Raw genomic sequence first — 18,903 nt, 5'->3', positions numbered from 1 at the left:
ACTTTAGGCACTCTGTGATTAACTGTATTCCTGATTTCTTTTTGAGTGAAATCGGAGCAATTTAAATATCTAATCTGCATAATAATTATACAATAGACCATTTTCCATACATTGCGAGAATCACGCGTTATGCATGAAATCGAACGTAAAAACAGGACAAACAAAGGTCATAGCGTCGTAGTGGCATCAAACATCGCGTGGGATTCGACAAATGCGAAAGTATTTTGGGGACATTTCCATGCTTAATAATGTGCTGTCCACATTTGATGATAGGCAATTTCGATTAAGTAAGGGTATTCGGAAGCAATATTCTTCTGTCGAAGATTGGCCGGTTGGTGTGAGCTACGAAATAAGGAAATTCAAGTTCAAAATCAAATCGTTCGATTTTTGCGGCAGACGTTCAACGCGCGTCTTTCATGCATCTCGCGAGATCTTGCAATTGTACGGAAAATCACCTATTGTTAGTTATTACACTGACCTTTTAATAAGTTTGTTTGTTTGTATTATGAACTTTAATACTGCCAATAAGTTTTAATTTACATTGTGCATCTCAAGAAACTGCGCTGTATCTTTCAATAGGCTTCTAGCGTTATAGGCTAATTATTAAACATTTCCTATATTTACTTTATGCCTCCAATACTTATACATTTAGAAGTTATTTCTAAGCTTTCAATGGTCTTTGTAAGGATTGTGTCTGAGCCATCACAGTTCACTCAATCCTAGGTTTAGTACTTAATTTGGAGTCCTCCCTTAGGAGGAGTAACTAACAGTATCCCGCCAGAGGGCAAGGCCATTTGAATTTTTACAAGTATTTAAAATTGTATAAATGTCTAATTACAGGGTCCATTACTTCTACATGCAGTTCCAGTCACATTCGTAATTGAAAACTGCTGAACAAATGTGTTGTATTCTGCAATAATTAGTTTGCTATAAGCCAGTAAACATGTTATGAATGCTAGAAAATAATTTAAACGAAGGTCCTTCTACGATCCTGGTGGGGGATAGAAATTAAATATAGGCAAGTGATTGTATGTTTGCTTATTGCCAATCTATGATTCAATGAGAATTCTTCAAGGTTTCTGTGTCGCAAATCTTTCCTTGATCGTTGATCTCTTCACTGGATCTGTGTATAGTCAGTTGTCTTCTTGTTTCTAGCCTAATTTAAGAGTTGCCACTTTGTGAATTTTACTTGATTATTTTGTTACTTTACTTATTGGGACAATATCAAAGCTTTCCCCTTATGCACATCCCCTAAAGGTGGTTCATCCAGGTCTTTCTGAGGATATTGTCCTATAAACAGTACCGTAAAATCTGTATTAGAAGCCGCATCCCTAATAGAAGTCACACCTATTCTTTTTAAACATTTGAGAACCAAAAATTCATTGTTTCTCGTATGTGTAGATGTTCCAATAGAAGCCGCCTCCCCTCTGTTGCATTCTACCATTTTAATAGAAGCCGCGGCTTTTAATGCAGGTTTTACAGTAATTCCAATGTTTGCCCAAGTTAAACTGTTTTTGAATTTCAGTGACAACTCCAGTGTCATACCGATGTCTGTCTGTCTGTCTGTCTGTCTGCGTTGTTAAATCTAGTTCCACCAATGTTTCAAAAACCACAGAGTGGATTGTAAGGTGATTTAGTAAACAAATACAATGTGCATTGTCATAAACTTCAGACCTAATTAGAATTAAGTACAAATCTGTATATTATTTAGGTAATTTTCATAATGATTTAACTACTATTATTATGTTTTGTGGCATGTCTGACATACTTTGGAATAATCTATATATTAAAATAGATAATGTGCATACTAATTAACTACTTTCAACTTGTTTTGTTGACATCCCAATACGAGTTTGGTCAAATGGGTTAAAACTTGATAGATGTACATTTGTATACCTTTTCAGCAAATTCATTCTATAGGATAATCATAGTTTTTTGAAATGGTTTTAAACTTTAACAGTGTTCTCCACAAGGGGTTTTAGGCGGGCGGCCCGCCCATCAAGTTTTACGGCCGCCCAGTAACTCTCAACACCCGCCCACCAACGTACATCCAGCTGAAATTATTTGTAAAAAGCTTGCATTGTTCTTCCCAAGCCTAAACAAAAGAGTAGTTGCCCAACCCTTTATTTTGCTATTGTTTCAACAGTCCAAACATAAACAATGTCCATTGGAAGTCTGCAAGCAGTTATCAAGTGTATTCATGGCAATGTGTCAATCGCTTGAATTCATTGTCGCCCGACATTGTTGCCACTTATTGCTCACGATAAGCAACTACAGTGGTTTCAATTTACAGCTGTATTTTTAATAATCGTCTTCCGATCACGAAAGAAAGAAGTAAATACGAACGAAATGTATATGCACAGAAAATAAACAAATATATTAGCAGATTGCATGTAAAATCGAACAAAAATTTAAATTCTAGCCGTATTTACAGCGTTCGCTCGATTTTCATTGTGAAAACAGCATGGAGAAGGCAAACTGATGACCTTTTGGCCTACCCCATTCAACGACCGTCTGCTACCCACCGCTGTTGGCGCTGTAACGATTTAGTATCTAAGTTGCATAGGGGAACAGCGCATTCTGGGTGTTCGTGTACTGAATTCGGAAAGCGGTAATAAACATCAAACATGGCTGCTGGATTAGTTTACCGCGAGTATATTTAATTGAATAATATTTTAGTTATCTTTTCCACGTACTTTTTTCAATTTATCTATTTTTTATGTCTAATCTTTCGGATTCTTTTATTTTGCCGATTGCTAGCATTTTTTTCTTGAATTCCAAAACAATGTGTGAAAACGCAACGTATCGTGGCCGTACATGCGTAAATGCATCTTACCGTCCGTCGGCACGGGTGAGTACTGATGCCACAAATACAAATGTTATGGATTTTGTTTTGACAAATTGTCAGTTTTGGCTTCGTGGGCAAATCATCTCGTATATTTTCTACATTATAACTCAATTATGTTTTGTATTTGCTCTTGGTTACTCGAATTGCATTTCATGAACGCAGAATAATTTGCGAACGCATAAATCACCGATTTCAAACTTTTTGCATTTCGTAAATATTGATAGTGACCAATCTGTTTGTATTTCAAAAAATTGTAACATGTTCCAATTAAATTAAATTAAAAAGAGAATAGTAAATAACTTAGTGTGTATTGCAGTTCATGTCATAAATGTGAGAATGCTGTATGTAAATGATATGCAAATTAATATGCAAATTTATGCTAATTAGGCCGCCCACCAGCTAATTTGGATTGTGGAGAACACTGCTTTAAGTATGTTAACTATCTGATTATTAGTTAGCAATTTTCAGCTTGTTTAACTCATACATTCTGAAGCAGGAATAGTTGCATCCGACCTGTTCAGTAAATATCACCATATATTCATTTCACTTCACATGGGAGCACTTTCTAGCTTCTCTAGCTTCTCTAGCTTGGGAAAATAATTGAGAAATGCTCAGAAGTACCAGGATGTGTGACCTTTGCGGGGTCATGTATATTGAAGGTCTATGATAAATCCTTAGTGATTTTGTTTGGGACAACCCAGACAACTGTGTGATGTCGCTGGTGTCTTCTCCATTTAGCTTGTCAATTAAACCATCAAGGTCAAATTTTGTATTTTTATGCTTAAAAAAAACATCCTCATTAAATTGTACCCTAGTCCCCAAGGCCTTGTTTTGAGTGCCAGTCTTGTTTGTTGGGTTAAAGTTAAAGTCACAGCCAAACACTTCACTTCTTGATAAAGAAATGTAATCAATGTATTTACTGCAGTATCAAGTTAAGTAAAAAAAAAAATTAGTCTGCAGTTAGCAGTCTCTCATTCCTAAAGTTTACAATGATCAAACTCCAATAAACCTCAATATTATGTATTAATTTAAAATTATGAATTTTAGTATGCACTGAAACAAATATTTTTAGCTTTTTAACCATTTGAGCGCCAAAATCAACTTCAGTCACCATCCACAAAATTGTTTATAGTCTGCTTTTTTCAACATTAATTGTTGATGAAAATTTTCATTTTTTTCATCACAAACTAAAAGCAATGTCATATTTATTCTGTTTGGTTTAAAATAAAATAAATTCAGTGAAAATTCCGTAAAATGTGTACAAATTTACACAAATTTTCTGCACTCTAAGAGTTCATCTAGAGCTGTATTTCCAAAAGTGCAAGTATGGCTTATAGTTAGATGAAAACATCAAATTCCACATTTTTGAGAATTGAATTAAAAATATCAATTTTATCTGATAATCTTGCAGTCACATGGATCAGACGACAACATGGAATGACCCAAGGAAAAATCTGACACAGGCGCAGCTAGCTCAATTGCAGCAAGCGCAGCAAGCACGTGCATTATTACAGCAGCAGCAGCAGCCACAACAGCAACAACAGCCAGATTTGGGACCACTACCCGCAACCTGGGAACAAGCATCAACTCCGGAAGGTGAACTTTACTTCATTAACCACATAGACAGAACTACAAGCTGGCTTGATCCTAGACTTGGTAAGGAAAGGAAATCCAAACCAAACTAGTACCTTCTATATATTTATAAATGGGGGGACAAGAGGGGGAGGGGCAGTCAAACCTATCCTAGTTTACTTTGTAAAAAAAAAATGCGTCTTGCCTTTCTGTTGCATACTTGTGTGAGTTTTACTACTTGAACAAACCAAGATTGACCTACGCTGGCATTTTTTTTAACTTAAGTACCAGTTTCATCACAAAAGAACAAGCAAGCATGGACCTATTGTGAGTTAATCCAGCTTTTAATGATATGGATGTTATTTTTTCTGACATTTTGACACAGTAGATGCAATTTGGGATGAAAAAAAAGCGTTGCTCATTGTAGATCAATCTTGGCAAGTAGCAGACTTACGTACGTATGTTGCGGGAAAATTGTTGCATTTTTTTACTCAGTAAATATATGATTTATCGGTCTTTTTGCGAATTGGGTAATTTTCTATAATCCCACCGCCAGTTCTTAAAATTTCTCTTAGTTCATTCTCTCTATTCATCCTTCTGCATGAACTATTCTTCTTCCGAGCTTATTTCTACCAGGTTCGTTCGCTAAGAAAAAAATCCCTATCTTTTTTTTTTTTTTCTTCTTCATCTCTTTGTTTACATAATTTATTAGTCGCTTTATGTGCACACTCTCAGCACACCCACCCAAAATCCAAACGAAATGATTAACCGCAGGTACAAACCAAATCTAGGAGAAAGCGAAGTTGTATAGTTTCTGCGATTCGCAAAGAAATAACTCGTAGCTGACTTGTCAAGGTGATTGCGTTAAACTAACCATCTGTCTGCAATATGTACTTTATAACTGTAGTGACAGTAGTAATTATAATAATGTGTGTAGTCATGTTTGTAGATGTAGCAGTTTTCTACATACAATTACAAAGTGTTGTGTAATACCATGTTTTTTTTTTGTGGAAAAATGTAAAAACAAGTGTGTGCTGTCAGCCCTAGCTATGACATAATCATTTATTTGCATATTTGAACTAACTTATCGACAGAATCATTGTTTTCGTTAAATTAAAAGAAATTAAAATGCTTTCTTTCTATGTTGCAGAGCATGTTATACATATTTCCCCTCTCCCTTATTCTCCATTATGTTCTCTAGTCATTAGCAAAAACTTTTTTTTTGACTTTTTTTTTTCTTTCTGGAAAACAAAAAAATTATCACTTTCACATTTTGCTATATACTATTTTGGATTTAAATTTTGTTTCCCCAACAAAAATAATCCCATCCTTAATTACATGAATATTGTTTCTTCTGCCACATACCATTTTTTCCATTAACCGCAATTTTTATTTTTTGTTCTCGCATTCTTCATCGCATATAATTATATCATCCATCATTGCTCTATTTATCAGCCATATTGTTCCTCTATTACGAAAAAAAAAAAAAAAAAAACTATTTCATAAATAAAATTCCCTGCCCAAGTGGTTCACCTAACAGAAAATTTTATGTTTGCATGGTTCTAAGATGACTAAAATAAAATTTGCAGCCTTACATATGATCTTCTTTATAGCACATTACATTAACTTTTTTAACATTTTTTTCCTAAGCATTTAAAACAGCTGCTGCTGACAATGAATGATCAAGAAGACAATTCTTTCTCTTTCTTATATTTGTATTCATTCATTTATATTAACTCTTTCTTGCAGTAAACTTAAAAAAGTTGGTTCGTTTTGTTTTCAGGACTGAGGGCGACAGCCGGCCAAACGGTGGGACTATCTGGAACGCAACTTAACCGAAATCAACAAATACAGCAAGCATTACAGCAGCAACAACTGCAAGCGCAGCAACAGGGACCTTTATCGCGACAGCAGCAGCATCCGCAAAAAGAGCGGCTTCAACAGTTACAGCTAGAACGTGAAAAACTCAGGCGAAGGCAGCTTGAAATCCAACAGCAGGTGAGAGACACCCGGCATGTAAATTAGGCACATTGATGTACCTGTCTTGTCAGTCAATTTCATCTTCTGCTTGTCAAAATCTTTAAAAAAAAAAACACTGGCAATTAATTGCTATCTAGTTAGTAAATTAAGACTGTAGGTTATGTTCATTTATCAGGAATATTGTTTGTGCCCATATCTATGGAAACATTGACAACGCGGCTAATTTGCATATTGATTAATGTTAATTATCGCTTGCACTCCACTTGACACCTGTCTGCACATGACCCTATCTGACAATGATGTTCACTAAACTGTGTCTGAGTATTCCTTCCTCATATATTGATGTAAACGACTTCCTCTTCCTTATCACTAAATTTTAACTTATTATCATCAGTTCCAATTGTCTTTTTTAATGCACGTATATATTGAGTTATTAGATGGTGATAATTAGAGTGATTCAATTTTCCAAAAAAAAATAAAAGCTAGTTAATATATAATAGATATTGTTGTTTGCATCTTTTGGTGATTGATATCTTCATAGTGTATGACAGCGCTTTAATTGGATAACACCTGTAGCGGTAGCCCTTACCTTCCCGCTCTTTTCTGCCTGTTCGTGTAAAACTTAAAGGGGCACCTCTCCATCTTAGGGATTGCCCCTAGTGAATTGCGGAACATTATTGTTTTTTTTTTTTCATTTTCTGTGAGACTAGGCTTTTAAAATTAGGCTTAAAAAACACCACACATTACTAATAAGCCATTACAAATTGACAGTGAATTAAAAGTGATCGCTTCTTTTATGTCAGACTGGGAATTAGGATGGGTTGGGAGTATTAATTTATTTCATATTTATTCGCTGTTTGCCGAATGGACCCGATCCTGATTACAAGATTACCTTTAAGTATCTTTATGATGATGTGACCCGTAATATATTGCTGCAGGTGACTACGTTTGTTATTAATTAATAAAGAGGATATAATAGTACCATTTGTATACGTAATAAATAGTATACCGTTTACTGTGTCAGCTGTTGAGGAAGACTTGGGCAAACTTTTGAACCACAGGACGAGGAACTGTTAAACCTCTTTAGTGAGTCAGTGATTCAGTTAAATGAATTTTCTTCCCCAAGTTTAAGATTTTTTTTTTTTTTTTAGCTCCGCTGTCGACTTTGTCGAGCAGAGCTTATCATTTGAGTGATTGTCCGGTGTCCGTCGTCCGTGTCAATGTTTTACTTTTTCGACTTCTTCTGGAAAACTACAAGCCTGAATGCTTTGATACTTGGTGTATATGTAATTTGGGTAGACCTCTCTCAGATTTGTTCATTTCATGATCATATCTTCAATTCTCTGATTTTGGTGAATATTTTTGTCATTTTTGGTAAAAAGTGATATTTTCGACTTCTTGTTAAAAACCGCAAGTCCAATTGCTTTAATATTACATATATAAGTTCTACGTGTGAATCTCTCTCAGATATGTTCATTTTGTAATTATATCTTTAATTCTCTAATTTTGGTGAATATTTTTGTCATTTTTGGTAAAAAGTGATATTTTTAACTTCTTGTTAAAAACCACAAGTCCAATTGCTTTGATATTACATATATAAGTTCTACGTGTGAATCTCTCTCAGATATGTTCATTTTGTAATGATATCTTTAATTATCTAATTTTGGTGAATATTTTTTTAATTTTTGGTAAAAAGTGATATTTTCGACTTCTTGTTAAAAACCACAAGTCCAATTGCTTTGATATTACATATATAGGTACTACATGTGGACCACTCTCAAATTTGTTCATTTCATAATGATATCTTTAATTTTCTAATTTTGGTGAATATAGTCCCATTGCATTGATACTATGCATATTGTTCATTTTCTAATGATATCTTCTTTTCTTTAATTGAAACGTGCATTTCTAACAGCGGAGCTATCTCAGCAGAGAGGCTGCTTGTTTGAAACTTGCATGTTGGTATTAAGCTTTGATGCTTTGAACACCAAAGTGAAATTTTGTCAACTTTCACAATATCATACAATTTTTTTTCCCATATTTTTTCAATGATTTCAATTATGACTTGTAGTAAAAAGAGAAATTATGTTTATTTGGTTAAAATAAAGGACAACAAAAATTATAGGAAAATACATTAAAATGAGCAATATTTTGGTTTGGAGGGAAAAAATAAGGCATACAACGAGTTGAATCAAGTAGTAAACTGAAAATACTGTATTGAATATTGTGTGAATTGTACAGAAATGTGAGCAATAAGTGAATACTAGTAATTATTTGGACGAGTTATAGATACATGACAATAAATATGACAATAAAAACATAAATATGTTCTTGTGAGGTGATAACAAATTCCACAAAGATAATTATCATAATTAACATCATAACTTTTTGTAGAATTTTTGTTCCCTTGCTCTTCTTTTTTGCACCCTCCACTTTCCCCTCTTATGTACAGTTCTTAAAAGGAGCTAACGTTTAATCACCTTGTACTGTTCCTCTTTGCACCTACTCTCCATCTCTTCCCACCCATCCCCAACCAAGTACAGTTCTCTGAATACGGCTATAAAGAACTTTTCTCCGTGCTTCTTTCCTCCCTCTTTGTACCTACTCTCCATCTCTTCCCAACAGTTCTGAAAAAACAGCCACGGGCTAATCACCTTGTACTGCATCAAGGTGTAATGTGTCAACAATCCATCTTACCACTCAGACAACTGATAGCCTTGTAAAAATATCCAGTAGTATCGGGTTCAGCTTCATTTTGTATTATTCACTGGACCTTGCTGGATTATCTTGCCAGGAAGTCTTGTCATTGACCCTTGTCTAGGGCAATCAATGATCTATTACCACCCAGACTCTGCTAATGTCATTTCGTCCTTCTACTTGTGTTACTAACATTATTCATAAGAGACTGCCTACAGACTTTAGGTCATAGTGTCCTTACGGGAAAATTAATTTTTAATCATCAGGATGAAGAGGGTGGTGCAGACCTTGATCAAAGTGAAATTAACGTTTAAATAAGTCACAAAGTTACCGACTAATAGGAGCTAGTTATCATTATCATTGTTATATAAGGTCATTTTGACGATGGGTGGTTCATAAAAAAGAAAATTAGTTGATACAACAGATGGTAGAGCCATTCTAAATGTATTTCTCGTTTGATGGTTTCCACAAGCAAGCTTCCGTTGCTGCAGTTGTCAAAATATAGGTTACTTAGAGGGGCCTAGATTTACTTGTATATATATAATACTTAAACCCCTGATATGAAGCGTAATGTGGGCCGAAGTATATAAATATATATGGACTTTGACTGACATTCTAAAGTTTCACTTCTACTGGCCGAGCTATACTTGTATATACAACTAACCCCTAGTCACCCCTGAAATTGAGTTATGTAAAAATAATAAGTCTCTGACTTGCAATTAAAAATGTTCGTTTCTACTTGTTCAAAGAAAACCACATAAAAAGGAGGGAATTATCGTTAGTATATTGAAGATGGGTTAATAATTTGGGGGTTTTTAATAATTTTTTGCATTTAAATAACTGCATTTTAGTCATTGCACCAAGTCTTGTTCAATATGGGTTCCAATCTATATACCGTTCAATGACCTTGCAATTTTAGATTTTTTCTGTCACTGTGTGCATGTATAGTTTGTGTTTGCCTTGTACTGTATACATCTGTCAAGCATTGAAGGATAGGACACAGGCATGTGTTTAGTCAGTTATACTGTAACTGTACACTGTGTGTATTTATCTGTGCCAGACTGGATAGACGTGGATTTGTTCTTTACCCATCCTTTGGATTCACGTTCCAAAACTAGCATTTCACAGGACCTATAGTGACTGGTTGTTGTTTTTTAAAAAAAAAAATATAGATGAATTCGGCCAGTGTATGAAAAGCTCTTTCCATATTTAACTCGTACATCCTATTTTTATAGAAAATGGACAAATTTGATCAGTGCAGTTGTTCTAAAATAGTCCAATAGGACACCTGTGCTCTAAAATCGCTCTGAAGCATATCTATTTCGTTTGTTATGAAACTCCATACCGGTTAACTGGAAAAGCAGTATCTTAATATCAAAGTTATAAAATTCTCTGCAATTCTTTTCTCTTGAATTATAAAAAGTATGTTGTACGTCTTCACACATAAACCAGTGTTTGAATTTCATGTAAGCAATGTATTTTACAAGCGTTGTATATGTTGTATGGGACCCACATCGAGCATGACTACTGTTAAATCATGTAGTGTATAGCTGAACAAAAAGCTGAATTTGGTTATTTTATTTTCACTTGTACTTGTACAGTAACATCACTTATTTGCCGAGGTTAATTTATTTTTTATGACTTGTTCTTCAAAATCTGAATCTGCAAGCATGCTAATTAGGAAACTAATAGACGTACTGTGTTTGTTCTGTTGAGAAGAACATTTCTCATAGATGTGCACATAAACCAAAATTTATTTATTCATTCATCAACCATTTTATTCCAGGAAATGCTGATTCGAAAAGAAATTGTCGGTGAAGACGGTCAGCCAGTCAGTAAATCGAATCAACAATCGCAAGACAGGGAAATGACGTCGGTGTCAACAACCGGTGTGGATCCCTTTCTAAGTGGCGGGACGTACCACAGCCGTGATGAGAGTGGAGACAGTGGCCTCGGGATGAGTTCTAACTATAGTCTTCCTCGGACACCCGATGACATGCTTAGTAACGTGGATGAAATGGACACAAGTGATGGGGGTAAGATTTATATTGAACATAGAGAATTGCTGCTAAATTTGCAGTCGATTTGCATAATTGTTATCTCCTGTATTTATCGCTACCTTACGAACTGAAATTAAAATTAGTAACACAAATTGCAAAAAATAATTAAAGCCGCCAGTGACGTCACGGGGGCCCAAGCTGACAAGATTCTGTTTCATAATTGATGAGGTCACATGTTAGACAATCAGGTAGCTTGTATTATCAGTAACATGAGGTCGAAATGAAGTTGGTACCATGTATTTACCTGGTTTGGTTATCGAAATATGGTTTTCAGGATATATAATGAGCCATGTTCTTATGCACAATAATGAGATTACAGAATCATATATAGCCATTTCTAATGTCAGTTACATCTTTCATTCAATGTCTTCATAATGACACTAGTTACATGTCCTGCTCTGCGACAGTGTTTAAGATATGACTCAATGCATATTAATGAGTTCACATGACCATATATGGTCATCTGTTATTTTAATCAAATCTCTTGTTCACTGTTGTCATAATAACACAGGATTCATCTTCCTAACTGCAACAGTGTTTAAGATATAATGGTTATGCATATTAATGAGCTCACATGACCATAAATGGTCATTTGTTATTTTAATCAAATCTCTTGTTCAACGTTGTCATAATAACACAGGATTCATCATCCTAACTACAACAGTGCTTGAGTTATAACAGTTATGCATATTAATGAGGTTAGAAGCCCCCACCCCATGGGTGCCCAGCCACATGGCCTAGCAGTGTGCTATTGGGGCAAAATGATGCATCTGATGACACAAATGCACATACAAAATTTGAAAGAAATCAGACTAATACAAAACATGTAGTTGCATAATTTCTATTTTCACAAAATCCAAGATGGCGGCCAAACCACGTGACTGATCAAAATAATATTATTTTTCTCATATGGAGCTAAGGCCAGGCATGGTAAATATAAATACATCTAGATTGGTTGAATCACCTCTGAGAAACAAATGCCCAAACTTTTGGTCAATTTTGCTTAAAATCCAAGATAGCAGCCAAACCATGTGACTGATCTGAAATCTTTTTTAGGTTTCTGAAAAGGTTTGATATACAGATGCCATGAAGCCAAATTGAAAATAATTCTTCAAGTGTTGCCAGAGTAAAAAACTACTTTCTGTTTAGAAGAAATCCAAAATGGTGGCCAAACCACGTGACCAATCGTAATAATTTTTTCAAACATAAATGGGTTTCATATATAGAAGCTAAATACTACATATGAGAGCATTCTGCTCGGTGGTTCTGAAGAAGAAGATTTTTAAGTGTTTTTTACCGTTTTTAAGAAAAACAAAATGGTGAGAAAAGTCACATGACCGCTAAAGTTTTTATTGCTGATATCTATCACACATGAGTTGTAATATACCATAAAAAAATCTAGATGCCTAGACCCTCAGAAAGTGGTCAAACAGCCACTTTTATTTCAATCCAATATGCTGCCAAACTAATTGACCAATCAAAATTCTGAAAGCATGTTGCACCAGTTCACATTAGAGACTATCAGTATAGAGCATTTTCAGACTATTTGGTTCAGCAGTTTTCTCAAACGGCTCGACGAAAAAAGTTACGGAAGAAAGAAGAAAAAAACGGACAATAAGAATAGGGGCCACGCCCTACAGGCTTGGACCCCTAAAAATGCAATAGACTTAAATAATATTATGGCACTGGAATATTTTCCATCAGGACTAATAAACATAGTAAATCGTGGCTTGTACCCAGTGGATCAATATCACGTAATCAACCGGTGACTGGTAGTATTATAGTGGTTGTTGCATCAGACTCATGACCGGTAGACCCAAGTTCAAGTCCTACCTTAGGCTGAACACCTAAAAGGGTAGACCCCTACCCCGGGTGAGTGTGCCACAGACTCAATGGGAAGGCCTATTCCACTGGCCGAGATTCATTCACTAACAAAAGCAACTTTGGGGGAACCTTGGTTAAGGTCCACAGGTTCTTGTGTTCGACCAAGCCTGGTTAACACCAGGATAGCGCATTAAAATTGCCATTTGATAGGGAGATGGCTACACAGCCCTGTCATGTTGTCCCAAACAGGAATATGCACTATGTGTCAGTACTAGCATTTGCATATACAAAAAAAGTCAGGAGAGACAACATTGACATTCAATGTCCGGAACTGTCATCTGGCACAAAAAAAAAATAATAAGTAATAGTAATATGATATTAATAATCCCACTTTTATCATTAACAGAGAGAAAACCGGATATGAATGCTGCCACACCCATTCAAACACCCATGAATGATTACCTGGAAAGTATGCAGGGGACCAATGTTGATATAGGCAGTCTGGAAGATGAGGAAGGGGATGATCTTGTGCCAAGCTTACAAGAAGCACTTAGTTCTGATATCTTGACTGACGTTGAAGCAGTCCTTTCACCTCACAAAATTGAAAACTTTTTAACCTGGCTGTGATTTGAATATTATAGAATGATCTTATCATTCTTATTCCGTGTACTTATATAACAGTATGAATGAACTTGTGAAATTTAAAAAAACAACAAATGTGATTTTTTTTTTTTCACATTTTTTTTTTTTTTTCGTTTTTCAAAGTACTCACTTTTGTAAATATGAATTGTACAGTCCTGTAGTTCCATGGCTTATATATTTCTGTCAAATTTAGGGATAACCCCATTTTTTTTCTTCCGTATTATATACCTTTCCCCCCAAAAAAAATTGAATGGAAAATTTACGTCCGATGGCATCAGCATTGTCGATGTCGTTGTCAACTGTTCTTAGAGGTGATCAAGTTCAGCTCTTTCATCTAGGGTCTTCCAAACCATTATTTAGACACTATGCCGTGTATATATATACAAGTTTTTGTCGTTTTTTTTTTTTAGAATTTTTTCAGTTTTTACCGTATACATAAAACATTTTTCTTTCAACATAAATTAGTTTGTATTATGTTTTAAAACAAAAGTTACTAAATTTCCAAATGAATTTGTTTTTTTAAGAAAAAAAAACGTTTTTAGATGAAAATTAAATTAATAGGCAGTATAAGACTGCATTGTATTCTCAAGCAATAATTTGGCTTCCAAACTCTAGATTTTACGGAAATGAGAAAAATAAAAAAAATAATGGATGGTGAATACATTCCTTGTGAGTCATATGCAAATATGTTGCCTTATTCACGATGTGCCTTCAAGACACTGCCAGCCAATTAAAAAGTGCTGACTCAAGCTAGCTGTCTCACCTATGAAAAAAATGGTTCAATCTTTTAATTTTGATAGTTTGACTGTACCATTGTGCCTGTAGGGGGGATTGTCAATCATGGGAGAGGCCTATGTTGTATTTTAATATTAGTTTATGTTAAGTTTCCCTCCCACAGATTTGTTTAATCTCTTTTGATGTGCTCTTCTTCTGCATTGAGTGAAGCCAATCTTATTTAATATTTTTTAAGATAGCTATTTTATAAATAAACAAATGTTTTTATCACCATGTAATGGTTTAGCCCTATCCTATGCTTCCATTGATGGGTCATCCTATTTAATTTGGGGGGGATTCTTTAACCTATTCACAACCAATCACAACTTTTTTTCAAAAACAAAATGAAACTTCCCATATCAATTTGATCAACGTCAAATGTTAATTTATGAAATATGGACAGAATTGCACTGATAAGGAGAGTGTTAAATTGAATTCTTAATTTATCATATTTTTATGTACGAGAATATATTGATGATTTTAAAGATGGTTTGTATCAAAATACGTTGAAGCATGTAGAAAACAAATCAACGATTTGTTACGCGTCTCCTGCTTCCACAGATTTGAAATTGTCAATACTTGTCAATTTTCCTTCTCGTCATTTCAACTCTACATAAAGAATTCAATCTTGCATGTCTCCGTAAATAGCCACCAGATTAATGCCACAGTTCTATTCAAATAATAAAAAAAAAACATTCACCATTTTTTTTATTGTTTTTTTTTTTTTTTTTTTTTTTAAATATGCCCATCACTAACACTGTATGCTATTTACTGCTAAACTGATTGCAGATATGCAATGAAGTTGTGTTTGAAAATTGGGGTGAAAATCTATTGTCACTAGTGATACACTATTGTGTACGTGAACAGTCGGGCTAAGTAATCAATTCATAATAAACAGACTTTGACATTTCTGATTAAATCTGTGTTCACCCTAAAAAGCTTTTGACCAATCAGGGTAAAACTTACAACTAACCTACTAGTTCCATAATAATTGGAGGTGGATTTGTGTTCTTTTTCAAGCGACGCAACAATTACCGGTAGATATCCCAACTTATTTTTGGGATGTTTAATTTGTCTTTAAAAGTGGAATTCACCCTCGACCTATTCTTTTCATAAATTGGAAAAATAATGTCTCTTGGCCATACTGGATGTGAAGGGACTAACTAACTATACTCTCAGTTGGTCCCCACTGTAGAAGGTCACCTCATAGACTCTCAGCTGTCAGCCACCTTGTAATTTCAGAAGTTGGGATCTGGTTGCTGAAACAGTTTAAGGGGTCCTCTCAAATTATTACCTCGTTCGAATAAGTGATCCCAGTCTATGAAATAAGCTGGCAGATTGTTGATAAGTCTATCAAATCACAACTGATGGCAATTTGTTTTTAAAATGCAAAAAAGTAATTTTTAATTAATGTTTTTTTCTTTTCTGCCAACTGACACTTAATCACAGCTTCATTTCAAAGTTATCTCCACCCCCTAGGTTTCCATGTAATTAATTCCTGTCATCATGGCTGACCAGATTAAACTAGTTGAGAAGTGGGACAGTTCAAAAGTTCACAAGGGTTACTTAAATTTACGTAACACGTCTTTCAGGGACTTAATTGATTTTCTAAACCTTGGTCAAAAATTATGGTGAATTATAATATTGAAAATTTGAATGGCTGACGAGAAAATTGTTGCATATGGTCATTTTCTCTGGGGGATGTAGGATGAACACAGATTGATGGAACAGGTTCACTTTAAAAAAAAAAAAGAATCATTGGTGATTTACAATGTGCAGGACTAAGTATATAAAACCAAATTATGTAATTATGATTCAATATATTTTGGTATTCATAGCGTACTTGTTTGGTTAAGCACAATAAATTTATATCGATCAAATCAATTGTTTCGTACCCAATATTGTATCACTTTTTTAGATTTTTATGATAATTTCATAAAAATAACTTCAAACTCCAATTAACCTTTACACCACCAGACTTTCTCACCCAATTTTGTTGGCACCTTTTTTCTTATATTCTTCAATATTTCTGGAAATGAACCCTAATTTTGGAGCCAACAGATAAAATTTGAGTCAATTTTCAGTTTTTATTCAAAAAATTTGGCTATTTTTGTTCGTCTTCTGAAGGAAAGTGCAGGCTATAAATAAGACGTTTTTGTGAATTTACTGTGTAAAGAGGGAATTGGTAGTGAAAAGGTCTACTGTGGAATACTTTATTTTCGCTGGAATTAATTTTTGCTGAAAAGGCTTTTTTGGCGTTTTGTATGGAACTTATTTTCACTGATTTTTGATGAATTTAATGTGAAATATAGGAAAAAAAGTATATTCGCTGGATTTTATTTTCACTGAATCATCCATTCAGCGAAAATAAATTCCAAGCGAAAATAAAGTATTCTACAGTACCCAGAATTTATTCATTATGCAATAAATGTTACTCCCAAGCAATGTAATGGATCTTGACTTGAAGTTTGGGGTGAAAATGATGGTTGTATTTTATTGTCAGTATTAGGCTTTTACCATAGATTCCTATGGTAGAAATATGCCATATCTCAAATTGTAGGCTGGTGACAAATCAGGGCCTAAAAATTTAAAAAAAAATATAAGGACGTGTTTCTCAAAAACTATTCACACACAAAAAAAATGCTCTTTCATAGTACCTTTATAAAAAATGGCGAAACAGCAGGGCCTTTTAGAATTAAATAAATGGCTGTTACTCTGATTCTGTATGTTCAGTAAAATAGAAACATCCCAGGTTTTAGTCGCAAGTAACAGGGAGTGTCATCAAAAAGTTATTGTTTTGTTGTTCTGTGGAATAAGGTTGGTCAGCAATGTGGGTGGCACTAAGTGAAATAAAAAACGGTTTTGATTTATCAGTCCATGTACCATTTATCATATTTGCCCTTTTAGTAGCACATGTGTTTACATAAATGCATTGTTTATGTTAATGATTCTGGTTTATAAATGCTTTCAATAGAACAAATATTGCATCTGTAAACTCAATCATACCTTTATATTATAAAATGACTGATTAATTATGTAATTAATGTACATCGTGGTAATTCTGTGTTACAGTACTGGAATTATGCACTGTGGTTTGTGTTGGGCTATATGTTGCCCTAGTGATGGGGTCAAAGTTGAGTAATTAATGATCACTGTATTGGAATACTATGAAGTGTAATCTTATATATGTATGAAATGGGGGAGAGGGTGGTTGCCATAGCGATGGGGTTGAATTTTACTAATATCACAGTGTGATCACTTTTAAATTTATACATTAAGGTGAAAGTTGAAATTGGTCATGTTGTTATAGTGACGGGTCAGAGGTCATTAATTAATAATAACAATACGGCTCCTTGTATTATACTCTATGTAGTATCACCATAAACTTGAGTCATATTTTTTTTTTATGCTTTTCTAATTTTAAAGCCGTGCCTTCAACTAATAATGTACATTTCTGAAAACGATTTTATTAGCAAACTACATATATTTATGGGTTTTTTTTGTATTTTTTTTCAGTCTTGTTTTTTTTCTTTCTTTTCTTTGCCTCTTTATGCCTGGCTATCTGGTGAATATATTGCGGTCTCTTTTTCAGTGGATTATCAGGTGTACAAAAAATTTTTTTTTTTTTTAATATCAATTTTAAATTACTTTACTTATACAGGGTTCAAGTTATGGGTGAATGTACAATCTATTGTTATTACTTCTGCTACTTTGGAGGTTGCCGTAGCAACACTACTTTGAGAAATTAATATATATTGGTAGGCTGTTTTATTACTGCCCAGGGGTGCAGGGTAGAGCAAAACCCACTCACTTGTCCCAGACGTTTCGCAGCGAGACTAAGAGAAATACCGATTTTTTTTTTCTTTTAATCTAATACTTTGCGAAGGTGAAAGTACTTATGCATGCATTCCTGTTTTTGCTTGTCACATGGTACATTATATTTAATTCATAGGGTTTGACATTGAGATGTATTTTCTCTTCCATAACCGTGTAGTATAAGAAGACAGTTGCCAAAGACAGTGTTACGAATTGTATCCACCAACTTTAGTCTTTATACCTCACACATACACACACACAGAACAGATTTTATACAGTGAACTTTTATGTAACGATTATTGTCTTAACAATATAGCAGTTACACCACTATGGGTTAAACACAATAAAACAGATTTTGTAAATAAAAACACCATAAAATGTAGTGATTTGTTGTCTTTGATGCGTTCGGTTCCTGCTCAGCTCAGTTGATGTGTTGAGAGTTAATTAATGTCATGTTTTTGTTTTGTTTTTCGTGCACCCCAGTCTTTTGAGACCCGTTGTAAAGACGAGTTTGTGCTTCTTTCGTAGTGACGGATGAATGATAAACAAATTCTTGTCCAACATTTGAAATGTTTTTTTTCTTCTGGAATTGAAAAAAACAAAACCATATGATTTACTTTCACTCGCCACAAATGCTCTTGTATTCTTTTCTGAATGTGATAACACTAATATTTATGTGAGAAAAAAATC

At 34.3% G+C, this 18,903-nt stretch overlaps 1 protein-coding gene across 2 annotated transcripts in view; it reads left to right on the top strand.

The window, feature by feature from the left end:
* The window catches only part of LOC100371515 (transcriptional coactivator YAP1), a 40,174-nt gene extending 21,593 nt beyond the window's left edge, over positions 1 to 18,581 (top strand). The window contains exons 2-5 of one of the 2 annotated variants that reach the window (XM_085499805.1): positions 4,260 to 4,444; positions 6,204 to 6,418; positions 10,884 to 11,133; positions 13,388 to 18,581. In XM_085499805.1, coding sequence (XP_085355931.1) covers positions 4,260 to 4,444; positions 6,204 to 6,418; positions 10,884 to 11,133; positions 13,388 to 13,608 — 871 coding nt within the window. In that variant the 3' untranslated portion in view covers positions 13,609 to 18,581. Of the gene's footprint in view, positions 1 to 4,259; positions 4,505 to 6,203; positions 6,419 to 10,883; positions 11,134 to 13,387 lie in introns of both variants that reach the window. The other variant, XM_085499804.1, reaches the window with a different exon arrangement.
* Positions 18,582 to 18,903: the final 322 nt, after the last annotated feature.

Source organism: Saccoglossus kowalevskii, chromosome 1, assembly GCF_978046115.1.
Source record: "Saccoglossus kowalevskii chromosome 1, keSacKowa6.1, whole genome shotgun sequence".
Lineage (NCBI taxonomy): Eukaryota > Metazoa > Hemichordata > Enteropneusta > Harrimaniidae > Saccoglossus > Saccoglossus kowalevskii.
The sequence above is the reverse complement of the archived record's forward strand: the minus strand, read 5'-3'. Positions and strand labels throughout refer to the sequence as shown.